We start from the raw sequence: 13,726 nt of genomic DNA on the forward strand, positions 1-13,726 counted from the left end.
TGTCACGTGACTCACTTAATAAAGGATTTAATCTTAACCATCAATTTTAATCCATTGGTTAACAATTGACTCTCACTCTCATATAAGGGACTCTTTCTCACTAGATATGTCCCCTATATATATATATACTAGCAGCTTAGCATTTAATTATTTAATAGGAGTTTTAACATGTTGTCTGCAGCTTTTTATTTCTCTCACTTTCTCATCAACTTGACATTCTTTAAAACACATGAGATGAATTGTTGAAACAATAGTTGATATCAAATTGTTGCAGATTTGTGACACATACTATCATCGTACAATTTTTTCGATTTGATGTCGTATCATTTCATCATTTTTTATTCCATCTAAGAAATTATTTTTTTGTATTGGTTTATTGTTTTAAGTTATTCTTATACTTTGTAGTAATAGAAAATGTCAATTAGAAAGTATGAAAAAGGTTTTGAAAAATTAAAGGAGCTATTGAAGCATAGTGTGATATCCTCTAAGATTGACTACTACAATAATTTTGGTGAAATTTATTTCTTATTATTACAATATTTTCAAGTTTATTTTTCATGATATTTTCTAATTTGTATATATTTCACATTTCAAATGAGATATGAATATTTTACACCAACCTTCTTGACTTTCTGATACTTTTGCCTGTTCTCTGCAATCAATCGCTCTCTCATCTGCAAAATAATTAGTCAATAACTAACATCTGATTAGACGAAAAGGTACTTAAGCTAGCAAATACTTTACCAACTCAATTACCTGAACAAGGAGGTCCAGTTGCATTGATGGAGGCAGAGAGGCCAGAACAGCTGGATCAACTTCACTGTACATAGCTGGCTGCCAAAAAAAACAAGATAAATTAACACACTGTTGTGGTTCTTTAAGACTAAATGTTACATGACACTACAATTTTCGAGGTTGAGGTAGGTGAAAAGGAAGCAATGCTGTCAATGGCAGATTACATTTTATGGCAGATGGACAAACTTCTGCCATATAAACATGGGATTACAGCCTATGGTGCTGGCAGGTGCCCTGCACAAATTGCCTATAGCAGCTGGCACAAAATCCGCCACACCATTTCATCAAGGCTTCTATTTTACAGCATAGCAAGCAATCATGACTAAATAAATGTGAAGCTCAAAATCATCGTGCTTTTCTATGTTAAGATTACCAAAATGGATAATGACCAAGCTGTTTCCTGAACTATAAACTAACCAGTATCATCTCTTCATCTTCATCATAGTTATCATCATTTTCCTTAATGGTGGAATCCCCAAGAAAACTTGAATTTGATGCATTATTTACTAATTTGGCATTTTCCTCCATATCAATACATGCGGCTAACCTAATAGAATCATCAAAACAAACCTGATAAACAATCAAAAGCACTACAATTTCAAATTTATGACTTTTTATCCAAGCTTACATTTCATCAATTTTGTTTTGATTGTCACTCCTTGATGTCACATTGACATCACGTCTTGAGCTACACCCAACCATGTCAGTTTCATGGAAAATAATGCTTTTACCTTTGCCACAATCACCGACCTCATGTCTTATCTGGTGGTCAACTTGCTTCATTAGTCCTTCTGTTTTCTTCCCTTTAAGCTAATATCAAACAATAAACTAAAACATTTTACTTTTAATCCAAATGAAAATCGATATATCATATGCCAGATAAGTTGTAAGCTAATGTTCTAACAATGATGTTTTCAAGCAAATACTATCTAATCATCGAGAAATAAATTATATGGTGCGATATTCTTGAATATGTTTTATCTGATCCTTTTATTGCCCGTCATTCAATATGTTAGTTAAAAGGGTAACAAGCTAAAACTATAATAAAAGAATAAAACTATAATACAAGAATATGAAAATAATAAAAGGGAAAAGGCAAGATCATCTAAAATCTAACCTGCGCAAGAATATCAAGTTGCATTGAGCGTGGCAAAGCAGCTAAAACAGCTAAATCAACTTCCGCATTGTCTGATGGCTGAGAGGGAAAAAAAATTACACATATTGAAACAAGAAGTGAAAAAGATTCAACAACAGATTCAGGAGCACCAATATAGAGAATTACAATACAACTATAAGAATGACCAAATATTGCCTTATTAACTGCAATGACTCCACTATTGACATTTTTAATCTCAGAAAGGTATAAGTTACAAAATAAACAAAAAATGGTACACAAATTAATAGAAACCCATATGATTGCAATTACTATTTGTAATCATTCCATATTTCTGAAAATTTACCAGTATCGTCTCTTCGCCTGCATTTGAAGAATTCATTACAGTAGATGCCACTACTTCTCGGGATCGCATTCCACTTTCCTCTGCAGCTATAGACGCTGCCAGCCTAAATTAACTCATCCAAACATCATAGGAAGTTACTGACCATGTTCAAGATTTAATATTAGAAAAAAAAAAGTAACTCAAGAAACTTATATATGAGATACTCCACAGCTTTTTGTATCCTTAATTTGGGATGAAATAGGTGGATTACATTTCATCAAGCTCCTCTTGGTTGCAGCTTGTCGATATTATATTCTGCGATAGATTTCTTACCTCCTTAGGCACAGATATAGCTGCAGACCTAAATCAATAATTCAAAAATTGAATAAAATTCTGATAGAAGAGAACTTCTAATATTTACAACAGCATATGAAGATTACATTTCTTCTAGCTCTATCGTGTTACTTCTTCCTAAATCACTACCAACAAAGTCTACTTGATTAGATCTTTCCTGACACTTTGTGCCACTCGTTTGCTTCAGCTTCTGGTTCTTAATATCATCAGCCAGTTCCTTCAACCTCAATGCCTTTAACTGCCAAAAGAAATTAAAAAACAAAAAAGATAAGATAGAAGAATACATAGCCAATAAAATAGATCAATAAAAGAGTCCCTCTAGGGCAACTAACATAGAATTGAGTACAAGAGTCCCTCTAAAATCACAGAATCAACACAAATTTCCAGAAATTCATCATTATAAATACAATACACAAACTTGCACGTAGCAAAGGAACAAAGACAATCATCTAGGGCTTGCTTGCTTGAGTTGAGGAGGAAGCAAATTGGATGGAGTGAAATAGAGTCATGAAAAGCTCTTGATTTTCACACATTGCTGTTAGTACAGTGTAAAATCTAAAAAATCACTTTTCAATCACTTTGGTACAACTATAAATGGGCAAATTGTATGCCAAAGTGTAAAGCAAATTGCACTCAACTTCGAATTTTCCAACAAATTTCTTTTTTTTTTCATTTTGGGTGCATTGTCCAACAAATTTCTATTCACATGCAAATGTGAAATAACTTTTCCATCTATTGTAACCTTAAAATATCAATTAAAGTGAGCGAAGCCGTAAAATTTAGCAACTATCTGATTCAAGAAAACCTTTTCCAGTTTCCATTACCTGAATTTACTTTTCATTACATAACAGCAACAGAAAATGGTGAAAATGTCTCTGTTTGATTTATACAAATCTTAAAAACAAGTAATTAAAAGTGACTGTAGACCAAGAATATAGAAAAAAAAAAATTTCTGAAACTAAACGTGTGCCTTGTATAACTAACAGAAAAGATAAAAAATAAAAATAAAAAGACAGTAAACTACATACTTAAAAGTGTGTCTGATGTTCGACCCGTGTCGGTATTTAGATTGAAGGTGTATTTAGTGTCTGCCACGTTTGGTCAAATTCAATTACTTACGGACAGTTTACTTTGCGAAAACATTTCCGGTTTTCATTTTCTATTTGCATTAATTTTACTCGTTAATAAAGAGATAAGAAACTTGTAAAGTAAACAAATGTCTACATTTCTAGAAACAATAAAAATGTAAAAAGAAACTATTTCATTATTTTCATAAATACATTTTTATTAATTAACATTTCATCTTCTCTCCACGATAATACTTTCTAGTCAAGTTAAAATTAAACACACATTTTACAAACAAGAAAAAAAAAAAGTTTCCACAAAATAAACAGCATCTTACATTTTCTTAAATTATTATAATCGCAGTTTATAGCTCACATAGAGTGACAGCTTCATTCATGGTTAAGCGGCAAAAAAAAAAAAAAGCCTTACGTGATTGAGAAGCAATTTCTCAGCAGTTTTACGGACTTTAGCTTGGGCATTTTCACGCTGCCTACGGCGAGCAATAACAGTGCGGCGCTTCAATGTAGGGGTTCCGCCGTCAAAAACGAAAACAGGCTTCGTCCGTAGAAACAAAAGCTTACAAATGCGACGGAAGAATCCAAGCAAATGAGCGTTGCGAACCATTTCACCTTTCTCGTCACGCATTGCCTTAATAAACTGCACCATCCATATGCTCGCGTCTGAACAAAAAGGTACACGATTGACACGGGACTATATTTAGTTAATTGAAAGTAATGAGGAAAATTAGGTTTTAGGGCTTACCGACGGCGAGAGTTTTCCCGGAGAGGGTTTCAACGGAGACCCGGCGACCCACGGGAGCGAGTAGTTCCCAGAGACCGTGAACTCCCATTTTCTTGTTAATTACGGTATGCTACCAACCAGACAGACGTTCTAACTTCTATAAACCGCCTTCACTTTCATTTCCCACTAGTGTTGCCAAAAAAAATATATTGCTTCCCACACCCTTTATTTTACTTCCCACACCCCTAATTTTTATCTAAAATACCCTTTCTTCTATATTCACTTAACTCCATCGTTTCTATCTTCATCATCTTCATCTTCATTAGCCTAACATCTTTAATCTTCTTCAATAATTTTGATACATTTCATCTTCAATAATCTTGAATCATCTTTAACATCTTCACCATCTTCACATTGTAGTTAAAGTGACTCAACTAGGTACATATCTTGTTTGTATTTTTTAGTTTCAAATTTTTTTCAAAATTTTGGTTTTGTACGTGAACTGAGTTCACATACATTTACGTGAAATGAATTCATGTACCTGATAAACTTAAGAAAACCTAGATGTTACGTGATTTAGGTTTGTGTAGACGTACGTGATTTAATATTGTGTACATTAATGGAGTTTAAGAATTCACATAAGATATGTGAATTGAGTTAACGTACGAGTACGTGAACTGAGTTAACGTACGAGTACGTGAACTGAGTTAACGTACGAGTACGTGAACTCAATTAACGTATCAACTACGTGAATTGAATTCAAGTAAACATATGTGAATTGAGTTCATGTACAGGCCATATTATTGAAACATATGAGACGTATGTGAACTGAGTTGACGTACATATACGTTAACTCAGTTCATGTATCTTATAATTGTGAATTTTCTTTTTTTGTGTGGGTTTAGGAGTTAGGGTTTTTTATGTTATATTTATGTTATTTTTTGAATGCAGTTAAATGGATCAAGGGGGAGACAACAATTACGAAATGTATGAAGGTTTGGAACCTGATTTTGAGGAAATGTTTGATGATTTGGATCCTGATTTTGAAGAAATGTATGATGATTTGGTACCTAATTTTAACACTATGAATGATGGAATTAAACCTGTTATGATTGATTTGACTGATGTGTTTACCACCGACATGATGTTTGATACACGAGATGATTTATTGAAATGGGCTAGAAATGTTGGAAGAAAAAATGGAATTGTCATTGTCATTTTTAGATCTGAAACTGCGACAACACGACCAATAACAAAGACAAAATTAATTCTTGGTTGTGAAAGAAATGGTAAATATAGACTTTGAAAAAATCCTAATCTTATAAGGAGTACTTGGACTAGAAAATGTGAATATCCATTTAGATTGAGAGGAACACGATCAAGTGTTGGTAAGGGATGGTATCTGCATGTAATATGTGGTCTCCATAACCACGAATTGGCCAAAAAATTGACTAGTCATTCTTTCTTAGGCCGATTGTCTCAAGACGAGAAAAATGTACTTGGTGATATGACGAAGAACTTGGTAAAACCAAAAAACATTTTAATGACACTGAGGGATCATAACGTTGAAAGTTTGACGATAATAAAACAAGTTTACAATGCACGTCAAGCATATCATTCATCACTTAGAGGTAATATAACAAAAATGCAACATCTTTTGACATTGATGGAACACGACAAATACGTCCATCGATATAGGAAGGTAGAGGGTTCAGATGAGTTTACGGACATATTTTGGGCTCATTCAGACGCTATCACTCTTGTAAATAATTTTCACATAGTATTGATTATGAATAGCACATACAAGACCTGTAGGTATCGAATTCCATTACTTGAGATTATTGGTGTTACATCTATTGAAATGATATTTTGTGTGGGATTTGCATATCTATAGTTTGAGTGTGCTGATAACTTCGCGTGGACACTACAAATGGTGAAAGAACATATTACAAGTGGTGAAGTTGAAGTCATCGTTACTGATAGAGACCATACTTTGATGAACGCAGTTGAATATGTTTTTCCAAAAGCAATGAACTTATTATGCTTGTTTCATATATGCAAAAATGTCAAAGCCAAGTGCAAGATGAATGTGTTTCCAAAAATGAAGCAGGTGCAAATAATGGAGGCATGAGAGGCTCTTATTTACAGTTATGATGAGACTCAATACTACATGAAGTTGGTTGTCTTTGAAAGAATTTGTAGTAGTTGTTCTTTTTTTTATGATTATGTACACGAGCAGTGGTTAATTCCTCACAAGGAAAGGTTTGTTGAGGCATGGACAAATAAAGTTATGCACTTTGGGAACACCACAACACAAAGGGTTGAGTCGGCGCATTGGAGTTTGAAAATGATATTACAAGATAGTATTGATGATATATGCAGTGTTTGGGAAACCATCAATAAAATGATTGCATTACAACACAATGAGATAATAGCATCATTTGAAAAGAACATCATTCAAAAGGTGCATCGATATAGTAACAGATTATATGTCAATTTGTGTGGTGTTGTGTCCAAAAATGCAATAGATCACATTCTGGTAGAGTATGATCGCGTGAAGTATGTAGGTATTGATCAGACTGAGTGTCGTTGCACGATTAGGACAACACATGGTCTACCTTGTGCATGTGAAATAGCCAGGTATAGTATGATCTGACGTTCCATTCTATTAGATGATATTCATGTTTGGTGGTGTAAATTAACTTTCCATGTTGATGCATCGAGAAAACCTTCAGAGTTATCTGTGAAACATGAAATAGATGTGATAGTGAACAAGTTTGAAGAACTTGATTTACCTGGAATAATTTCACTTAAAGGTAAATTACGAGAGATCGCGTATCTACCCACTATGTCGATGTGTCCACATGTTGTCAAGGTTAAAACAAAAGGTGCACTCAAAAAACGCAAAAGTAAGGTATCAAAAAGAGATAAATCAACCAAGTGTGATCCATCTTGGTGGGAGTATGTGGATGCAAGTGTTCGATGCAGTGGCACAAATGCATGTAGCACGATAACAACCGGTAAAGTACAAAAGCTCGCACCTCGACCATCAGTCCAAAAGCTCACACATCGACCATCAGTTAGCACAGTTCAACAACCAAGAGTTCTCATCTTCAAAGATTGGTTGCCAGTTGAAATTCATAAATTCATAGATGACATTATTGACGTCAGTGATGATGGTAATTGTGGATATCGTGCACTTGCAGCTTTACTTAGAATGGGTGAGAACTATTGGGCATTCATCCGTCAACAGTGTGTGGTAGAGCTTCAAGAGTTCATGCCTCATTACGAGAGAATATTTGGTGGAGAAAATTTTGTTCGACAACTTATACACAATGTGTATGTTGAGCAAGTTGCAACTATGGATAATTGGATATCCCCCGCATAGGTAAGCAAGCGCAACAACACAACATGCATATCCCCCGCATGAGTTGAGGTCTTTGAAGCATTCAAGGTAGACAACGCTCACTGCGAAGACACTATTGTCGCAGAACAAGGTGCAACCGACCAAAAATAAAAGAAATGCCCTCGCAGCCATCTGCCATTGCTGATCAGCACATCACTGATGGTATACGTCAAGCAACCAACTATACCGAACAATTGTTGTCCACGTCAAGTTAAACTCAACATATGCAGCAGCCACACTAACCCCAAGAAGCTCAACCAATAATTTTGTAGTGTCATCCTTGTTAAATATATTAACGCTGAAAAATGCACTGGTGATGGGTATATGCAGCATCGAGTAGACATCATCCAGAGTAATGGTTATCTCCCCAATTGGAAGATGAAAGCTATTGGTGTCGCGATAACACCTCTCGACAAAGGCAGAAATTATCCTTTTGTCGATCATCTCGTAGCTGCATTTTAGCAACATATATAACCCAGAGATTTTAACAAGTTCCTCAACCCCTTCATTTTCAATAACAACTTCTTTTAATTTTTTAGCATTGCTAAAAACCCTTAACTCACCGCGATCCTAAAATAAATTAACCAAACAAATATAAGTTAAAACACATTAAGCAACTATTAAAAATTTAATTTGATTCAGAAATTTATCACGTTGTCCCATTGTCGTGTCGCAACATGATCCCCATATGGTCTTAGGACAGGCCTGTCAACCGGACCACCATGATATCCTTCATCTACTTCCTCCTATTGGGCCTATTCCGCTTGGACCTCTTCTGGTTGTGCCTCTTTCGCTTGAGCCTCTTCTGGTTGTGCCTCTTCTAGTTGTTGCTTCCGCAATCGTCGTTGTAAACACTGAGCACGGTGAGCCCGTGCATAAGCGATTGGTCTAACACAACGACCATTATCATTCAAAGTCCCCTCGTTGAGTATAACACGACCCGCTCTATCAGTAAACATTGTGTGCATCATTTCTACATAACCACATCATAATCATTATCAAAACAACATAACAATATAACCATTTATGCAAGTTCAGAAACCTAACCTTGTGAACTCTATAAAGCCTACGTGAACTCCCTAAACTACCCCCTATGTGATCTATGTTCACGAACGTGAACTCCCAAGCCCTACATGATCTGAGTTCACGGACATGAACTCCCTAAACCTATGTGATTTAAGATCAAGACGTCAACTACCTAATTATACGTTATCTGAGTTCACGGACGTGAACTCCCTAACCCTATGTGATATGAGTTCACATACGTGAACTCCTTAAACCTATGTGATTTAAGATCACGGACGTCAACTACCTAATCCTACGTGATCTAAGTACACGAACGTGAACTTCAAAACTAATCCTTACGTCAACTGAGTTCACGTACGTGAACTCAATGTCATCAAACCCATAAAACACGAACACCAACACCAAGGATAAACATTCAAAAACAACCATTGATAGACATTCAAAAACAACAACACCATTGATAAACATTCAAAAACAGAAAACACGAACACCATTGATAAATATTCAACACCATTGATAAGGATTTGCTTACTTGATTGAAGTTGATTGAAGTGATGAAGGTGTTGAAGATGATGAAGGTGTTGAAGATGATGTAGGTGTTGAAGATGATGAAGGTGTTGAAAATGATTGAAGAATGTTGAAAATGATTGAAGAATGTTGAAGATGATTGAAGAAGGAAAGTATGAAGATGATTGAATGTTAGGTTAATGAAGATGAAGATGATGAAGATAGAAATGATGGGTTAATTGAATAAAGAGGGAAGGGTATTTTGGGTATTTTGGATTTACAAACAAAATTGAGGAGTGTGGAAAGCAAAATGAGAGGTGTGGGAAGCAAAAGTGAAAAAATATAAGGAGTCTTTTAATTTTTAAATTAATTTTTCTCAATTATACTTTTATATTTTTTTGAATTCTAAGGTGAAGGGGACTAAAAATTGAATTTAAATCTATAATTAATAGTTGATTTTCATTTTATTTAACGAAATCATGTAAAAATGTATATTATCACTCTTATAATGCACTTGAGTCTCTACGTTAATTTTTTTATATTTAAGATGTAATCTTAATTGCAATTTTGATTTTTCTAATTTCATTGATTCACAAAATTTATTTTTAATAAAAAGATAGTGATTTGACATAATTATAATGATGTGGCATATGACCCATAATGTAGAATTATTTAAATTTATTAATTATTTATATATTTTTAATTAAATTACAAAAATAAATAATTACATAATTTTAAATTGATGTTTTTAAAGGATTTTATTGCAATTATTTGAATATTAATCATTCGGAATTACTATTCATAAGTCACGTAATTTAACATATGTCGAATCATCATATTTCAATTAAAAAAATCAAAAAAAAAAAAAATCAAAGCTATCGAATTTTAAAATAAGATGATCAATTCTACACATTGATAAAAATAAAATGATCAAAATTACTATTAAATCTATGATGTAGTAACGTAAAATACAAGGGACACTTAAACTCATTACAAGATAGGATCTAACCACCATAAAGACAAACAAGCAAGTTATTATATAAATTAGCAGATACAAAACTAGAGTACAAAGACACTTTACATAACTACTATATCCAAGATTGAGTTTTAATATCAAAGATAATGTTATCTATATTCTTAACATCACCCTAAAAAATTATCTTATTGTGAGCCAACAAATACATGTACACAGTGACTAACCAAATGAGGTTTTTACATGCTTCAACTTTTTCCTTTTGCTCAATGATCTAAACCAAAGAAAATGAAGGTAATCAACCTCTTCACACACAAATATTTTCAACCAAATAATCTTAGTAACATCACATTCAAAGAATAAATGATAACAGTTCCCAAGTGCTCTGAAGCATAACACACTAGATGAACTGAAGTGGCTATTAAGGACACCTCTTTTCAATAATTCATCACGAGTTGGCAGCCTAGATAACAAAAGTTTGCAACCAAAAAATGAATTTTGAAAGATACCTTACATGGGGCAGCAACCAAAATCAGGCAGTTAAATATTCACACAAAGGTCCATCGTCACACCATTTATCTCTAGGATAGAACCTTTTACCTTAAGTTTAAAAACCAAACCTTAAACACCAAGCTAAGGAGTTTCTTATGAAAATATTGAGCAAATATAATATATATTATATTAGTTCAATTTTATTAAGACTAATAGAAAAATATAATATTTGTCAAAAAAAAAAATAGAATACAATCTTGTGTGTATATAAATTTATAATTATATAGGATATACTTTCTCTAGAATGAAATATAAGCAAAAATAGTAGTTGAAAAAACCGGTTGTTGAAAAGTTGATGTATCTGATTAAAAATTAAGATCAAATACATCAACTTTTTCAGTTAACCTTTTTACTTATATTTCCTTTCAAAGTAGTATAAGTTATTAATTTTTAAGTCCTATTTAGTCTAATTAGTTCAGATTGAACCGTTAGATCATCAAAAATGTAAATTTCTAAGTCATAGTCGGTTTAATTAGTTAAGATTGAATTGTTTGATCGTCAAATTTAAATTTAAGTAATAGTTAGTCTAATTAGTTAAAATTGAACTCTTGGATCATCTAAATTTAAATTTCTAAGCTCTAATCAATTTAATTAGTTAAGATTGAATTGTTGGATTATCGAAATTATAATTTCTCAATCATAGTTAGTCTAATTAGGTTAGATTGAAGTGTTAAATCTTTGAAATTAAAAATTCTAAGATATATTTACTCTAATTAGTTAAGATTAAATTTTTGGATCGTCGAAATTTAAATTTCTAAGTCATGATTAATCTAATTAGTTAATATTGAACCATCGAATTATCAAAATTTCAATTTCTCAGTCACAGTTAGTCTATTTAGGTTAGATCAAATCGTTAGATCATTGAAATTAAAATTTGTAAGTCATATGTAGTTTAAGTAGTTAATATTGAACTGTTTGATCGTCAAAAATCTAATTTATAAGTCATAGTCAATCTAATTAGTTAAGATTGAATGACTGGTTCATGAAAACTATAATTTCTCAATATTAGTTAGTCAAGTTAGATTAGATTGAACATTTGGATTATCCAATTAGAATTTCTAAGTTGTATTTGGTCTAATTAGTTAAGATTGAATTGTTGGATCATCGAAATTAAATTTTTAAGTCATAGTTAGTCTAACTAGCTAAAATTGAATTGTTGGATAATTGAAATTAGAACTTATATGTCATTTTTAGTCTACTTTGTTAAGATTGAACCGTTAAATCATTTATATTATAATAAAAAATAGGCTAAATTACATTGTGGTCCTTAACTTAATTTCAGGTAACGTTTTAGTCCTTTATCTTTTTTTTTTTTTTTTTCCGATTTAGTCCTTTATTCCTAACAATATCAAATAAAGTATGAAAATATAGTTTATTTGAATATTTGCGTTACGAATTTGATGAAATTTGTATTATATTGAAGAATATAATTAATTTTATTAGTTTTGATTGAATTTTTTTTAAAATTTTTGTATAAAAAAGGATAACATTGTTGAAATTTTAAAACATAAAATATCAAATTGTCACTTAAAATTAAAATAAAGGACCAAGTTGGGAAAACAAAAAGATAAAGGACTAAAACGTTACCTGAAATTAAGTTAAGGGACCACATATGTAATTTAGCCTAAAAAATAACATTAATAAATAATTAAATATATATAGGCCGGCCTGTCAGGCCTAATAGGCTTTTTTATAAGTCTGAGTCTGACCTATTTAAATAAATAGGCTTTAAAAAATAGCCTAAGCCTAGTCTTTTTATTAAATAGGCTAGGTCAGGCCAGACTATATGTAGGTCAGGCCATAAATAGGTCAGATTATAGGCTTCTGTCGGACGGTCTAGTCTATTCTCATCCCTATTCACAACAAGCACTTTGGTTTGATGGTAAAATATTGAAATTTGAACGTAAGGTCAAGGATTTGATCCTATGTGATATCCATTTTGGGTTTAAAATTGATTTTAAAAAAACTAATATGAAATTAGAAAATAAAAATTAAGAAAAAAGACGAAAATGCGTGGGCTTGTAAATGAATACAAAATAACTATAAATTGATTTAAAGGAAATTAGTCAAGTAATTTAAAAATATTTTAAAAAAATTGGTAATAATTTGAAAAATTCGATTGATATGCAAAATAACTTTTAAAAATTGTTAATAGATTAAAAAGTAGGACTCATATAAAATTATTAAAAACTTTCCTCTAAACAGTTGTTGTTATAGACCGTTGACACTTAAAAATATTGACATGACATTGATCCTCTTATTGTTGACTTAAACAATTAACTTCACAAAAAAAAAATAGAATTAGGCTATACATCATAGCAATTCCGTTATTTTTTTTACTCATACCCTTTTTTCCTTGAAAATTATTTGAGGATAATTTTTTTACTCAATACCTTCGAATTATGGTGGTGAATAAGCATTCTAAGTATCTGAGGCTCCCTACGGGTGTTGGTCGGTCAAAGCAAAAAAAATTCAATTTCATCGTTGAGAGAGTTTGAAAAAAGTTAAAAGGTTGGTTGCAAGCAGAGAAAACTTTTGCTTGCTGATAGAAGTATTTTTAGAGCCGTCAAAAAAGCCCCCAACTACAAGGTCTCTTACTTTTTTTGTTTTATTATTAGGCCCCCTATCAAAATAATTTTTTAAGGGCCTTTAATTTAGGCCAATTATTTAATGGGGCCTAAGTGAGGGGGCTCTAAGGGCCCATAGGCCCCCAATATTTTGTTAATTTTATATTTTGTTAATTTTAAAAAAATTTTATTGAAAAAAAAATTATTAAAACAAAGTGAAAATTTTTTATCGAAAAAAAAAAATCAGAAACTTTTTATCGAAAAAAAATCGAACATTTTTTATCCCAAAAAAAGTCGGACA

General features: G+C 32.1%; 2 protein-coding genes across 3 annotated transcripts in view; one reads left to right on the forward strand and one right to left on the reverse strand.

Annotated features, from left to right (window-relative positions):
- LOC101493619 (DNA repair protein UVH3) overlaps positions 1 to 4,584 on the reverse strand; it is a 17,485-nt gene extending 12,901 nt beyond the window's left edge. The window contains exons 1-10 of one of the 2 annotated variants that reach the window (XM_004514763.4): positions 4,416 to 4,584; positions 4,083 to 4,333; positions 2,675 to 2,826; positions 2,506 to 2,595; positions 2,256 to 2,358; positions 1,913 to 1,990; positions 1,424 to 1,605; positions 1,213 to 1,342; positions 757 to 834; positions 621 to 674 (exon numbers count right to left, since the gene is read on the reverse strand). In XM_004514763.4, coding sequence (XP_004514820.1) covers positions 621 to 674; positions 757 to 834; positions 1,213 to 1,342; positions 1,424 to 1,605; positions 1,913 to 1,990; positions 2,256 to 2,358; positions 2,506 to 2,595; positions 2,675 to 2,826; positions 4,083 to 4,333; positions 4,416 to 4,503 — 1,206 coding nt within the window. In that variant the 5' untranslated portion in view covers positions 4,504 to 4,584. Of the gene's footprint in view, positions 1 to 620; positions 675 to 756; positions 835 to 1,212; positions 1,343 to 1,423; positions 1,606 to 1,912; positions 1,991 to 2,255; positions 2,359 to 2,505; positions 2,596 to 2,674; positions 2,827 to 4,082; positions 4,334 to 4,415 lie in introns of those variants that run through there. The other variant, XM_004514764.4, reaches the window with a different exon arrangement.
- A 795-nt stretch (positions 4,585 to 5,379) lies between these two features.
- Positions 5,380 to 7,782, forward strand: LOC140919764 (uncharacterized). Its single transcript, XM_073366400.1, has 4 exons — positions 5,380 to 5,580; positions 6,289 to 6,504; positions 6,634 to 6,961; positions 7,067 to 7,782. Exons 1-4 carry the CDS (start codon positions 5,380 to 5,382, stop codon positions 7,780 to 7,782), a joined length of 1,461 nt encoding a protein of 486 aa, XP_073222501.1.
- Positions 7,783 to 13,726: the final 5,944 nt, after the last annotated feature.

The sequence above is a fragment of the Cicer arietinum genome, chromosome 3, assembly GCF_000331145.2.
Source record: "Cicer arietinum cultivar CDC Frontier isolate Library 1 chromosome 3, Cicar.CDCFrontier_v2.0, whole genome shotgun sequence".
In the NCBI taxonomy this organism is placed as follows: domain Eukaryota; kingdom Viridiplantae; phylum Streptophyta; class Magnoliopsida; order Fabales; family Fabaceae; genus Cicer; species Cicer arietinum.